This window comes from Etheostoma spectabile, unplaced genomic scaffold (genome assembly GCF_008692095.1).
Source record: "Etheostoma spectabile isolate EspeVRDwgs_2016 unplaced genomic scaffold, UIUC_Espe_1.0 scaffold00005508, whole genome shotgun sequence".
Classification (NCBI taxonomy): Eukaryota; Metazoa; Chordata; class Actinopteri; order Perciformes; family Percidae; genus Etheostoma; species Etheostoma spectabile.
In genome coordinates, this window is record NW_022603268.1 from 1 (window position 1) to 13,949 (window position 13,949).

Here is a 13,949-nt window from a genome sequence, read left to right on the forward strand (position 1 = left end):
GTCCATTATTCTCCCAACCATCTGTAGAGATGTGATCTCTCTACAGATTGCTACTGCTAATACCCCATCATCCCCATATTCTCCCAACCGATTGTCTATCCCCAGATTTCGTCTTCCCTTGGGCGAGTTGTTCCTTATCTCTATCTTAGAGTATATGTTCTCCTCGTCTTAGTTTTTGGGTTTTTCTTCGTCTTCCGAGTTTCTTCGGTTCTCCCATAAATCCAACCTCTGATCCGTCATGCAAAAATAAAATCTATGTTTTACTATCAATAAAAAACAATTAAATCAATCTAATCTGAACCTAAATGCATTTTGTCCATTTATAAGTTTATGTTATTAAGATAATTCTAAGCATGACACAGTGTTGTAGAAAAGGTATAAAATAAGTTATGTCACTATATTTCTATTATATTATTATATAAATCATTGTTTTTTCCTGCAGATATTCATATGATAGCTGACATTTCATTTGGGATTTTGGAAGTTGCAAACTGCACTAAAATTGGCCAGCATTGCAATCTCTTTAAACTCTGTAGATTCAAAATAGAATATGATTGTGTGTAATTGTCACTGTTAGAGGAAATATTTTTTTAAATGTCCAAATAACTTTGATAATGTTCTTCAGATTAGATACCCATGTTGATGGAAACCCTGAAGAGATCTCTCTCCCTCATTCAAACTCTCTCATATAGCCCATATAAGAAATAAAGCACAGATGACTTCCAGAATACATTAGTTAAACTGTCTAACATATCTGCTTATCACACAATCAAGTGCAAAACACTCTATACCAGGGGTGGGCAATTAATTTTTACCGAGGCCGCATGAGCAACCCGAGCACTGCTGGAGGGCCACATCGACAATATTTCAATTAAATTTTGCTCAGTATTATTTTGATATACCGTAAGATAAATGGTAATCATTTCATTTAACCTAACTTAACTTTTTACAAAAGCAGATTGCTTTTGAGGGTTTTATTTAAAACTCTATCCTTAAATATTTAGTAGGCTATGTGAAATTAAAATGAAATTAAATAAGAAAAAAAAACAATCATTGAATTGCTGATTGAAACTGCATCTCTGGGGGGGGGGAAGTTTGGTAAAAAGTCCTAGTTGGGTTTGCAGTTTTACCATCAACCGTCAGCCTCCTTGGAGCGTCATCAGACAGATTCCCGTATTTTATCCTCGTGCTTTCGTGTAGCGGCGATTCAAATTATAATCTTTAAACACAGCAACCTGTGCACCACAATTAAGCACACGGCTTTACCTTTATTTTCTGTAAAGAATACTTGGCAGTCCATGTCTTGTTGAAAGCACGGCATTCGTCATCAACCTTTCTTTTTTAGCGTGAGCGGACATCTCGGGGGGGTAACCGGGCATCACTCGTCGCTGTGCACCTTCACTCACAGGTTACGCACGGACATACGTCCATAATTAACACTTTTCAAAATAAAAGCAGCACAGTTGTATTGCACGCACGACATAGATGTTTTTTAAAATGTATTTTGTAATTTGTGATTGCCGCTGTTCACCTTCACTCACAATCACGCACGTCGCACATGCATACGTCCACACGGAAGTAATACAAATAACGCTTTTTCAAAACAAAAGCAGCACCGTTGTATTGCACACTCGACATAGATATATTTTAATTGAATTAACGGACTGGACGCACAAAGGGCCGGATGTGGCCCGCGGGCCGTAAGATGCCCAGGTCTTCTCTGTACTAAACATCCTCTACAATATGAATTCAATTTTTGACAACCCAAGACAAGATGATGACTCTTTGGATATTCAGAGTGTCCGTTTCTCTTCTCTTCAAATCCATCCAGCCATTTAAAAAAAAAAAAAAAAAATATGAACGCTCTTGATTTCCATTTAAAAACCTGAATTTGGAAAACATTTTCATTTGTCACAAATTCAGACACAAAAAGAATCAACTTACAGAATTTCAGATAAAAATCGATTGAGGTTGATAAATTCAGGTTTCAAATTTCAAGTTACAATATTCAAGGAAAACGTCGGTCAGATTTGATTGCTCAAATTCCGATCAAACAAACAAAGTTGAATATTCACACAGTCACCGGGAATGAGAAGCCATTGAGCCTTCATGCAATGGAACTGACCTTTGGCCTATCAGAGCACGGCCTGTCTGTCATGTGATGTTACTGGGTGAATATTTTTAACTTGAATTTTTCAATCTGAATTCAAACAATCAAATTTGATCAGCCTGAATCTATTTTATATGAAATTCTTTTAAATTGATTTTTTTCACTGACACTCGTAGACATTAACAGAGTTTAGCAGTCAAGCTTTACGATGGAAACTCCAAAGTTAAACAAAATAAGAAAGGTAAAATAAAGGGAGAAAACTGTCATCCAGCCGGAGGTAACCCACCAAACCAATCTCACTAAAGAGAGTGAGACATTGAAAGGGGGCCAACTACACAGGCTGCTACATCCATGGATGCTCCACAACCAGCTGCTAAACCCGAGTTGCTCCACTGCAAGATGGTGCTGCACCCAAAGGTTTGGTCCAGCAGGCTGCTACACCAAAAGACCTTCCACAGAAGGTAGATCCAGCTTCACCTAAAGATCTTCCACAGAAGGTAGATCCAGCTTCACCTAAAGATCTTCCACAGAAGGTAGATCCAGCTTCACCTAAAGATCTTCCACAGAAGGTAGATCCAGCTTCACCTATAGATCTTCCACAGCTTGGGGCAGAGCCATCTTCAATTGGTGGTCATGATAAGATTCTACAAACACAACACAGCAAGGTGCAGCCAGACACTGTGATTGCAATGCAGAGAAACTTTGTGTGGAGGCAAAAGAAAATCGCAGAAGGAATGAGTGTTGAGGACACTGTGAAGAAATATGTTTTCTTAAAGACACCCAGGGGTAAGTGTTAAAAGCTAGAAGTACGTGGAACAACACTGGGCTGAACAACTCAACCATTCTCAACACATGTAAATTAGTCTGGCTTTGGAAGTGAGTCTGTCCCCACCCTGAACCTATTCATGATGCTGCAAAGTTCAGGAAGTGCAGATTTTAGATTAGATTAGATTAGATTCAACTTTATTGTCATTACACAGGTACAGGTACAAGGCAACGAAATGCTGTGTGTGAACACAGTTTGTTTAAACAGAGCTAGTATTGACTTGAACTATACTCCGTTTTGCATTGTGCCACAACTCCTCATAGCGTGTTAAAATACTCTGTAATCCCCTTTCCCTCGTGGTCAATTGCTTAACTGTCTTTCTTGTCTTTCTGCAGCTGTTGGAGAAGAGGGGTCGGATCCACTCCACAGCGGCCGTTAGCTTCACTGATAGCTTTAACCAGATTGTTCCCAAAGTGTTTGCCCTGGCTCAAGGAAAATCTCGACTAGCCAAACAGTACTTAGACGCCGGAGAAGAAGCGCTCACTGAGGATTTACCAGGTACTTACAAAAAGCTTATTATAAGAGTGTACTCACACTTTGATAAGCGCACGCATAGAAATAATCAGTAGACATCTCAAGGTGCATTCTGAGATGATAATTTTATTTTTATTATATGTTTTGTATATGTATGAGTTACTGGAAGCTTCAAATTTCCTTAGGGATGAATGACGTATCTATCATATCTACAGTATATTGATTTTTGTTGTTTTGGTCCATTATTTATCTCTCTTCTTTGACCAAATGTGTTTGCATCCCTGTCTGCTTTGTTGTGTTCTTTAGGGTGAACCCAACACACCATACCCAATTTCCAGGTGACCCAGGAAGAATGGAAGTCTACATTTTGGGGACAAAGCTCTTGTTCCCTGAAGGTAGACCGTGTCGAGGTGTGTGAAGGCATGAAGGTAGAGGAAGCAACAATCTCATCGTTTTATTCATATTTTGTTTTCAATTTTGAATACCAACCCAAAGACAAGAACGCTTTGACCCTCCTCCAGCAATGTATTAGGAAAATGAATGTGAAGGGGAACTGTAACCAGAATGATGAACTTCATCTTCTAAATGCCTCATTTACACCCTTGTGTTCACCAGAGCCCTAAGTGCCAAAGAAAAACATTTATTCTCGTGAAGTTGGTCCAACATGTGGGACTTACTCATGCCCATGAGGCAGGCTGCTCGATCACATGTGGACTCAATGCACTTTTTCCAGTTACCCATCTTTCAGATGTCATGTTTATAGAAAACATAGAGCTTGCATTTTACCTACTGGTGGTCCTAGTGAAAACCCTGCTTCTGAAGATGAACATGAGTGTGTTATGTGTGATAATGATGCAGATGTCCAAACTTTCTATTTTGTTTTTTAAGGAGAATTACGATGAATTGATATCTTATCATCTTACTGAAAATTGTTTTGATGTCAAAGGATGTCATAAACTTCAGCAGGTTTTACAGTCCAATAATTTTTTTTTTTGAGGAAGCATCAAAAGAGTTCTCTCCTCACTTCAATTTGAATGAATATTGTAAGTCGAGGTTAGACTTGACTAAACCAATTCGATACACTTTAAGAGGGTCTACAGGACATACAATACGTAGCTTCTCCTATGTTCCCAATTCTGATGTTTAAAAAATATATTGTTCCCATGAGGATGTGTGGGATTAGATAGTCTCTGATGAACTGGTCTTAACTGACTTTTGTGATGGATTGTACTATAAGGAGCATCCTTTCTTTAGAGAATATCCAAATATTTTATGAGGATGATTTTTGAGGTACTAAATCCTTTGGGTTAAAGATAACAAAACACAAACTGCGCCTTCTACTATACTGTACATAATGACATGAAGGTACAAGTCTCAAGTGAAGCATATTCATATAGCACATTGCTTCTCAATTATTTTCTGTTACGCCCCCCTAGCAAGAAGAAAACTATTCGCGCCCCCCACTCCCCACCGTGACTATCCATCTCTGCATAACATTTTATCCTTAACATTAAAGAAAAGAAAAAAAGAAAGACATATGGTCAAACTTACAAAGAATAACTTTATTAAATCGTGTTTTAAGTCTGCAACAGAAAAGATTTTAAGTGCATCAATGCCTGAAATTTTCGCTGAAAAAACTCTAGCGGCGTGATTGGGGTGTGACGTATTTAAGTGATGCGCTAATTTATTTGGCTTCATGCCGTCCGCTGCGAGCATTTTTAGACACAGCAAACACACCGGTCTTTCCTCTTCTCCAACTGTAGTCACAGTGAAGCCAAGCGCTAAATACGCTTCGTCGTATTTCCTCATCTTAGCTTTCGGGGGACTTTCTTTTGTCTCATTATCTTTGTCTCTCTCCGCTTTTCTTTTCATCCCTGTTAAAAACTCTTTCATGTCGGGGGTTGTTATGTTGAATAACGGAGGCTATAGACAGAACGCAGTCGGAGCTTTCTGTTGACTCAACACTGCTAACCGAGGCAAACCTGTTGTCTTGTAAGTCGTAAAATGTTGCACTGTCGCAAGCGTGACAGAAGTAACAGTGAGAGCGACACTGCCGCCTACTGTAGTGGATGCGCAATTACACTTTATACTAGTACGGCCCAAAAAAAAAGCCTGTTCCCCAGGGTCACACGCGCCCCCCCAGGTATCACACCGCGCCCCACTATTTGAGAAGCACTGATATAGCATTACTGGTGTGTTATTCCTATTTAAAGGAGTGTGGCTTAGAAGTTATCCTAAAGCCACTGCTAGATGATCTTAAAGTGCTCTCAGCAGACGGGTTCACCCTCATTGTTGGTGGGGTTGAACATAGTGTCCTTGCAGCCCTAGCTACCATTTCAGGGGACCTTTAAACCTTTCAGCTTACATGATTGGTTGATTCAGTATGTCATTTAACTCAGGAAGAGTTTATAGACATTGTATGGGAATATATACAGATATAAAAGAGACATTTCAGGAAGATAGTTAAGTCTTAAGAACATCTGTCGTTCACCAGTATCACCTGTAATGTATCCAGCAAAATCCTGACAGTAGAGCAACCTATGGGTACAGTGCAGTGTGTCCATTTTATGTGCTTCCTTATTTTTATGTTACTAAGTCCGTACCTCCAGATATAATGCATGATAGGGCTGAACGATATTGTGTTTTTGCATCGACATCGCGATGTGCGCATGCGTGATAGTCACATCGCAGAATGTTGCGATGTTGACGCTAATCTTTTTTTTTGCTGCTTGATAGAAAAGTAAACTTTTACCGTTCTCCTTTTACATGATTATTACCTGCCGACCCTTCACCTCTAAGGCAGGTAGCCATGTGGGCAACGTGTGTGTGTGACGTTAGTCCGACGAGGTTTGTTAAGTGAGGCTCTCCGTGTGTAGAAAAGTACCATAGGCAGCAGCTGCCGCTGACACAGTGATGCATAGTTTTCAATGGGTAGTCAGTGAAGCTACATTAGTCAGTGTTTTATGTTCGCTGCAAATACAAACTCAATCACCTGATTAATGCAACATAATCACGTCTCCCGGCCATTTCCCCCCACAGAAGCTGCTACCAGCCAGGCTAAGCTAATATAGTTAGCCTAAAGACACAAGGGGTCCGTCCGTCCCTACTAACGTTGCGGTTCTGAGCCGCGACGCTGGAAACGTAACACTAATCTACTACAGAAGTCTGTGTCTGAGCTAACGTCATTCACACTGATTTAATTGTTCTTGGATACACAGTTTGTTGCTAGTGCGCGTTACATGAAGGTCTGATCGATTTATCAAATAAAGAGCTGGCTCCGCTAGTCAACCACAACCTGAAGTTTAGAGGAAGAAACATGCAGTCCCGTTAGCCAGGATTGATTATTATATGAATACAATGGTGTCAGGCTACTCAACCAGCGTATTTCTACCTGATTCCCTCTCAAAAACTCACTTCAGAAGAGTAACGTTAGTCACAGGGCTGACTTGCTTGGTGTTTGTAAAGCATTAAAGTTCAACAAGAATGGGTCACATTAGAAAAGATCCTTTTTAATTTTTATCTTTTATGTAGATGCACTCCCCTACAAAATCACCGCAGTAGCCGTGAATGATTTAATATTTCTAAATAGAGCTATTTGTCATCTTTTAAAAAGTACTTTTTCTTCTTTCATATCGCAATAAATATATCACAGGGAAAAAATATTTTTCCCAATATCCTGCAGGCCTAATGCATGACATGTTACAGGGTGTCATACCTTTAGTTTTGAAACTTGCTCTGTGCCAAGCTCATAAAGAGAAACGTATTGCCATACAAGAGGCAAACAAAGAGCTACAGAGAATAACAATAGGTCAGGAGAAGGAGATCTGTCTTTGTGGCAATGAAATACTGTGTAAGAATAGTTAAAAATTACACCTTCAGATTCTGCAAATATTTTTAGCTCTTGCGTGTAGCGACTAATCTTTTGCTGTTGCCTCTTTCTCTTTAAGCATACAATGTCCAGCTTTTAGTAGTATAAAGCATGATAACAGTGATTCTCCTTTAAAGTTGTTTAAATGGGAAAAATATTTCTTTAGGTGAATCTAAAAAATGGTTTTATATAATAATAATATAATTGCAAAATAATAACATATAATACTTATTTTATACTTTTTCTACAACACTGTCAAGCTTAGAAGCTTATCTTAATAATGTATAGTTAAAAATGGATAAAATGGATTTAGATTCAGATTTAGATTTATTTATTTATTTTTTATTGACAGTAAAATATTCTTATTAATTGCATGTCTGATTGGAGGTAGGACTGTGGGAGAACAGGAGAAAACTCAAACTAAGACGGGGAGAACATATACTCTAAGAAGATAAGGAACAACTCGTCACAAGTGAAGATGAAATCTGGGGAGTAGCAATCTGTAGAGAGATCACGTCTCTACAGATGTTGGGAGAATAATGGACCGATGGGGTATTAGCAGTAGCAATATGTAGAGAGATCACATCTCTACAGATGTCTACAGACTAATAGAAATACAGATGGGGAGATAAGGATGTGGAGTTGAGGGTTGGGAGGATAGCTGGGGGAGTAACTATGGTGGCAAATTGTCCTCCAGATTATTTGAACAGCCGGAGGAATCTTCTCCAGAGAGAAGGTTTTTTCGGCTTAGTGTTGCCTTTTGGTTGGCTTAGTGTTGCCTCCCCTTGGTCGTCAGTCTCCTCTTTCACACCGCTGCATGTTGTCTCCTGCAGGGTGTCTTGGATGTCGCTGAGCGACTGGAGGAGACGGGTTCTCTCCTCCTGCCACTGCAGCTGCTGACTCTCCAGGTTGCTAAGCGCCTGGGCCAGTTTAACCATCAGCTCGTGGTTCTCCTCTCTCTGCTCGGCCAGGTAGACTTCTGTTTCCTTCTGGCTTTCCTTTTGCCTCTGAAGAGCCTCCTCCATCTGCTCCTTCTCATGGCGAGTGTTGTCTTCAGAGGCCGTCTTAAACAGAAGCTGGACCTCCAGATCACTGATCTTTTTAACGTTCTTCTGATTGACCTCATCATGAAGAACGTAATTTTCTTTCAGCTCTTCTTTGAGCTGCTCCACTTCAGCTGTCAAAGCTTTGTTCTCCTCCTTTAGCTTAATGCTCTCCTCCTTTTTGAAGCTCGCCTGCTGGAGGGAAGATCTTAAAGCTTCGTTCTCCTCCTTTAGCTTAATGCTCTCCTCCTTTTCGCAGCTTGCCTGCTGGAGGGAAGATCTTAAAGCTTCGTTCTTCTCCTTCAGTGTGGTGATCTCCTTCTCATGGCTGCTGAGCTGCAGAGGCTGGAGCTCCGGGTCGACAGTCATGGCGTGCTGGGAGGAAGCCTCCACCTCTTCACAGGCCTGAGTGATGTGCGGCGCTGTGCAGATATCTTTCTGCTGCATAAGACAGCTTTTAAAATCACTGGCTTCATCCCCACTTGCCTTAGCTTCCCTTGAAATTGCGTTTGCCAGTAGGCTGAACTGTGGTTCTGTCCAGCGAGGTTTCCCATAGTCACTGACCCTCCCGGAGTGTTCTTGTGGAGAGGGTGGTGTTGGTGTCCAGAGTATTTTCCGTTGAACCGGGCCCCGTTTATAACAATCGGCTTCAACCTTACCAGCCCAAATCCTAGCCAAGCCTTGTTGCTTAGGCGCTCTGTGAGGTTGCGTTGGTTTCCAAAGAGTCTTTCTCTGGACAGGGCACCTGAAGGTGGTGATACACACTCAGGTGTAGCTGCAGCCTGCTGTGGAGCACCAACCTGTCCAGAAACCTTCGGTGAAGCATCTCTAAGAGTACGGTAGGGTGTTGGGGCTTTCCAAAGCGTCTTTCTCTGGACAGGGCCTCTGATCATTTCAGAGGCCTCACAAACCTGCTATGCTGCACCTGAAGGTGTATTCTCAGGTGTAGCTACAGCCTGCTGTTGAGCCACCTTGATGGTCAGTTCCTGCTGTAGATCCTTCCATCTAACAACCTTCACAAGTTTTCGTGTAGCTCCTTTTAGTGGCACGTCTTTTGGTACAACGTTGGCATTAGATGTAGAAGTAGCTACTTCCTGAGGAGCCTCTTCAGGTGAACCTGAATCTACCTTCTGTGGAAGATCTGTTGGTGTAGCAGCCTGCTGTGGAGCACCAATCTGTCCAGAAACCTTTGGGGAAGCAACTTCAAGAGTAATTTCCGGTTGTAGAAACTCCGTCCGTCTAAGAATCTTTAGCGCCACGTCTTTTGGGGTAACGTTAGTAGCATTAACGTTTGTAGTAGCTACCTGCGGAAGATCTTTTGCTGAAACTACCTTCTGTGGAAGGTCTTTAGGTGTAGGAGCCTGCTGGGAAGAACCTTTGGGTGCAGCACCATCTTGCAGTGGAGCAACCTCAGGTTTAGCAGCTGGCTGTGGAGCATCCGTGGATGTAGCAGCCTGTTGTGGTTGGACCCCTTCCAATGTCTCCTTCTCTTTAGTGAGAACGGTTGTGGTGATGGTCTCTGGAACCTGTTCCCCTGCAGAAATGAGAGCCTCGTTCCACACGCGAAGGGAAGAAATCCTGTTATTCCAGGAGTTGTACGAGAGTGTTACCTCCGGCTGGATAACAGTTCTCTTCCCTTTATTCTTGCCTTTCTTGTTTTGTTTGACGTTGGAGTTCTCCATCGTAAAGATTTGGCAGTTTGTCTGTTATGCTCTGTAAATGTCTCCTGTGTCTGACGGCTCTGGTTGAGATTGTGAGTTTTAAAGGGTGTAGGTCCTATATATTAAAGATCTCATCAAAGGAGTGGAATGGAGTGACATCAAAGGTAACAGGATGGATTGTTCTTTTGGATCTTTTTGTTTGTTTTCAAAAGTGCATCTTTTGAAATGGGAGGACAACAATAGTTATTCAATATTTATCAATATCTATCTATCTATCTATTTTAAATGACAAAAATGACTTGCATTTTTCTTTCCTGGTAGGAAGTGAGGCATGTTTTAATATAAGAGTTTTTATAGGGTGAATATTTTATAGCATTTTCAGAATGACTTGTATTTTGTGTTTTTACTAGCACATGTTTACATGCTTTGTTAAAAAAAAAAAAAAAACACATACTGCCCATGGCTGCTGCACCCATAGATGCACCTGTATTCACCCTCTGAGTGAGATGCTCTGGAGCGCCTGTTTCTTTTAAGGAGAAATGTGGCCAATTTTGACCTGAATGATGATCACAAGATGTCATCGAGTACTGACAATAGGGAAAAAAAAAAGACCAAAATCTGTCGTTTTTGGTCATTAAAACTACCAAAACTGGAGTTGCTGCAGCTAATGACCAGAGCTCCCAGATAGCTAAAATGCTAAAGTTGTGAAGCATGTTCTAAATAGTGCATTTGTGCCTCTTAACAGGCACAAAATACAACTAAAATGTCTGTGCGACATGAACAGGGCCCTCACGTGACGACAAAATGCGTTTTCAACATTTTGAGGAAACTGTTTAAATTCAGAGTTTGTACTGTCACCTACCTCTTTTTCCATCGGTCGCTTCACCAAAAGCCCAGAAGAGTCGATCACAGAGGTCACGCCTTCGCGACGAAAACTTTAAGTTTATTTCCCCCTGAAAAGTAGATAATTGAGAACTGTAGTGGTTATGACCATATCAGTGACTATGTAACTACATGGAAACAGACCAAATGATGCCTGTGGCTTGCACAGTAATAGCGTTACTGAAGGCTAGCTCTAGTCTCGCGCTGAAGTCCCGTTTCCAGGACAACTGGGGACATCAGTAAAAAGTAGAAAGTGTTGACTTTTTACTTTCACTGAGAAGAAAGTGAGAGAAAAGAAAAAGTGACTAGTTGTCTGGAGGATTATCAGCTGAGATTGTGTGTGTGCATCTTTGAGAACTGCAAGTTGTATAACTTGTGTTGACGGTTCATTTAAGCGTGTTGTCATGTGTATAACTATATTGTTATAGTTCTTGCACTTTTAAAGTACTATTCTGCTCAGGTTTTTATTTCAGTGAGAACTGTTTTATGCTTATAAGATTAGTATTCTGAAATATATTGAATAAAAAAACCTGTTGGCTCATGTGTGTTAACGTCATGGGTCATATTTATGTATTATTATGTTTACATATATATTTATGTCTTACCATTTCAAATGAATCTCGATGTCATGTTGTTGGAGAGTTATAGTCATTAAATGACCTTGTTCATTTTATTACCTTTTCACTTCAAATCAGGTGGAAATGTTGTTATATACTTGTGATTATGGCTTTAGTGTATGTCGTCATATTTCTCAGAATTTATTCCATTTAGCAGAGTAACTAAGGGGAGCTCTAGTTTCCAAAAGCTTGACAGTTTTTGGTTTATCAAACTGAGTGACTTCAGCAAAATTGAAATTATAGATAGATAGATAGAGAGGTAGAGAGGTAGATAGATAGATAGAGAGGTAGATAGATAGATAGAGAGATAGATAGATAGATAGATAGATAGATAGATAGAGAGGTAGATAGAGAGGTAGATAGATAGATAGAGAGATAGATAGATAGATAGAGAGGTAGATAGATAGATAGATAGGTAGATAGGTAGATAGATAGAGAGGTAGATAGATAGATAGATAGAGAGGTAGATAGATAGAGAGAGAGAGGTAGAGAGATAGAGAGGTAGGTAGATAGGTAGATAGATAGAGAGGTAGGTAGATAGATAGAGAGATAGAGAGGTAGATAGATAGATAGAGAGATAGAGAGGTAGATAGATAGATAGAGAGGTAGATAGGTAGATAGATAGATAGAGAGGTAGATAGATAGATAGATAGATAGAGAGGTAGATAGATATATAGATAGAGAGGTAGATAGATAGAGAGATAGAGAGGTAGATAGATAGAGAGAGAGGTAGATAGATAGATAGATAGATAGATAGGTAGATAGAGAGGTAGATAGGTAGATAGATAGATAGGTAGATAGAGAGGTAGATAGATAGAGCGATAGATAGATAGATAGATAGATAGATAGATAGATAGAGAGGTAGATAGATAGATAGATAGAGAGGTAGATAGATAGATAGATAGATAGATAGATAGATAGATAGATAGATAGATAGATAGGTAGATAGAGAGGTAGATAGGTAGATAGATAGATAGGTAGATAGAGAGGTAGATAGATAGCGATAGATAGATAGATAGATAGATAGATAGATAGATAGAGAGGTAGATAGATAGATAGATAGATAGATAGATAGATAGATAGATAGATAGATAGATAGATAGATAGATAGATAGATAGATAGATAGATAGATAGATAGATAGATAGATGGATGGATGGATAGATATTTATTGATCCCCAAGGGGAAATTCAAGGTCCAAGTAGCTCAAAGACAAAATACACATACAGTACATCATAAACCGGATGATAAAATATAAATATAAAATCCACATGAATAATATGCACCATAAAATAAAATCCACATGAATGTACCAAGGGATGTATTTCTGTTTGTGAATATAAATCTGGCATTAAGAATAATGGACATAATTCAATATTCAAGATATTCAGTGTTCGGGGTTATCATAGAAACAGACAGTATATTTAAGGTTAAGAGTAAGCAGAGTAGGTTTTTAAACACATCTGTTTAAAACTGCAGATTCCACTTACATGTCTATTGCTCGGCCTTTTCCCTTGTTTTGTTGTATTTGTTTTGCTGTATTATTATGTATAGTATTTGTTTTGTTGTATTATTATGTATAGTATTTGTTTTGTTGTATTATTATGTATAGTATTTGTTTTGTTGTATTATTATGTATAGTATTTGTTTTGTTGTATTATTATGTATAGTATTTGTTTTGTTGTATTATTATGTATAGTATTTGTTTTGTTGTATTATTATGTATAGTATTTGTTTTGTTGTATTATTATGTATAGTATTTGTTTTGCTGTATTATTATGTATAGTATTTGTTTTGCTGTATTATTATGTATAGTATTTGTTTTGCTGTATTATTATGTATAGTATTTGTTTTGCTGTATAGTATTTGTTTTGTTGTATTATTATGTATAGTATTTGTTTTGCTGTATTATTATGTATAGTATTTGTTTTGTTGTATTATTATGTATAGTATTTGTTTTGTTGTATTATTATGTGTAGTATTTGTTTTGCTGTATTATTATGTTAGTATTGTTTTGTTGTATTATTATGTATAGTATTTGTTTTGCTGTATTATTATGTATAGTATTTGTTTTGTTGTATTATTTATAGTATTTGTTTTGCTGTATTATTATGTATAGTATTTGTTTTGCTGTATTATTATGTATAGTATTTGTTTTGTTGTATAGTATTTGTTTTGTTGTATAGTATTTGTTTTGCTGTATAGTATTTGTTTTGCTGTATTATGTATAGTATTTGTTTTGTTGTATAGTATTTGTTTGTTGTATAGTATTTGTTTTGCTGTATAGTATTTGTTTTGTTGTATTATTTTGTTTTGCTGTATTATGTATAGTATTTGTTTTGCTGTATTATGTATAGTATTTGTTTTGCTGTATTATGTATAGTATTTGTTTTGCTTTATAGTATTTGTTTTGCTGTATTATTATGTATAGTATTTGTTTTGCTGTATTATTATGTATAGTATTTGTTT

General features: G+C 38.5%; 1 protein-coding gene across 1 annotated transcript; it reads right to left on the reverse strand.

Moving 5' to 3' along the window:
• Nucleotides 1-7,770: 7,770 nt before the first annotated feature.
• LOC116677646 (cilia- and flagella-associated protein 53-like) lies at nucleotides 7,771-9,045 on the reverse strand. Its single transcript, XM_032507995.1, has 2 exons — nucleotides 8,672-9,045; nucleotides 7,771-8,635 (listed from the first exon to the last, which is right to left on the reverse strand). The coding sequence occupies exons 1-2, from the start codon at nucleotides 8,766-8,768 to the stop codon at nucleotides 7,977-7,979; spliced, it is 756 nt and encodes a 251-aa protein (XP_032363886.1). The 5' UTR covers nucleotides 8,769-9,045; the 3' UTR covers nucleotides 7,771-7,976.
• Nucleotides 9,046-13,949: the final 4,904 nt, after the last annotated feature.

Bases quoted from the DNA above. Each gene is read 5' to 3' on its own strand.
- LOC116677646 (XM_032507995.1), bottom strand. From the start codon at position 8,768: ATGCAGCAGAAAGATATCTGCACAGCGCCGCACATCACTCAGGCCTGT. The intron at 8,636-8,671 runs TCCAGCCTCTGC...ATGAGAAGGAGA, and splicing joins CATGACTGTCGACCCGGAGC to TCACCACACTGAAGGAGAAG.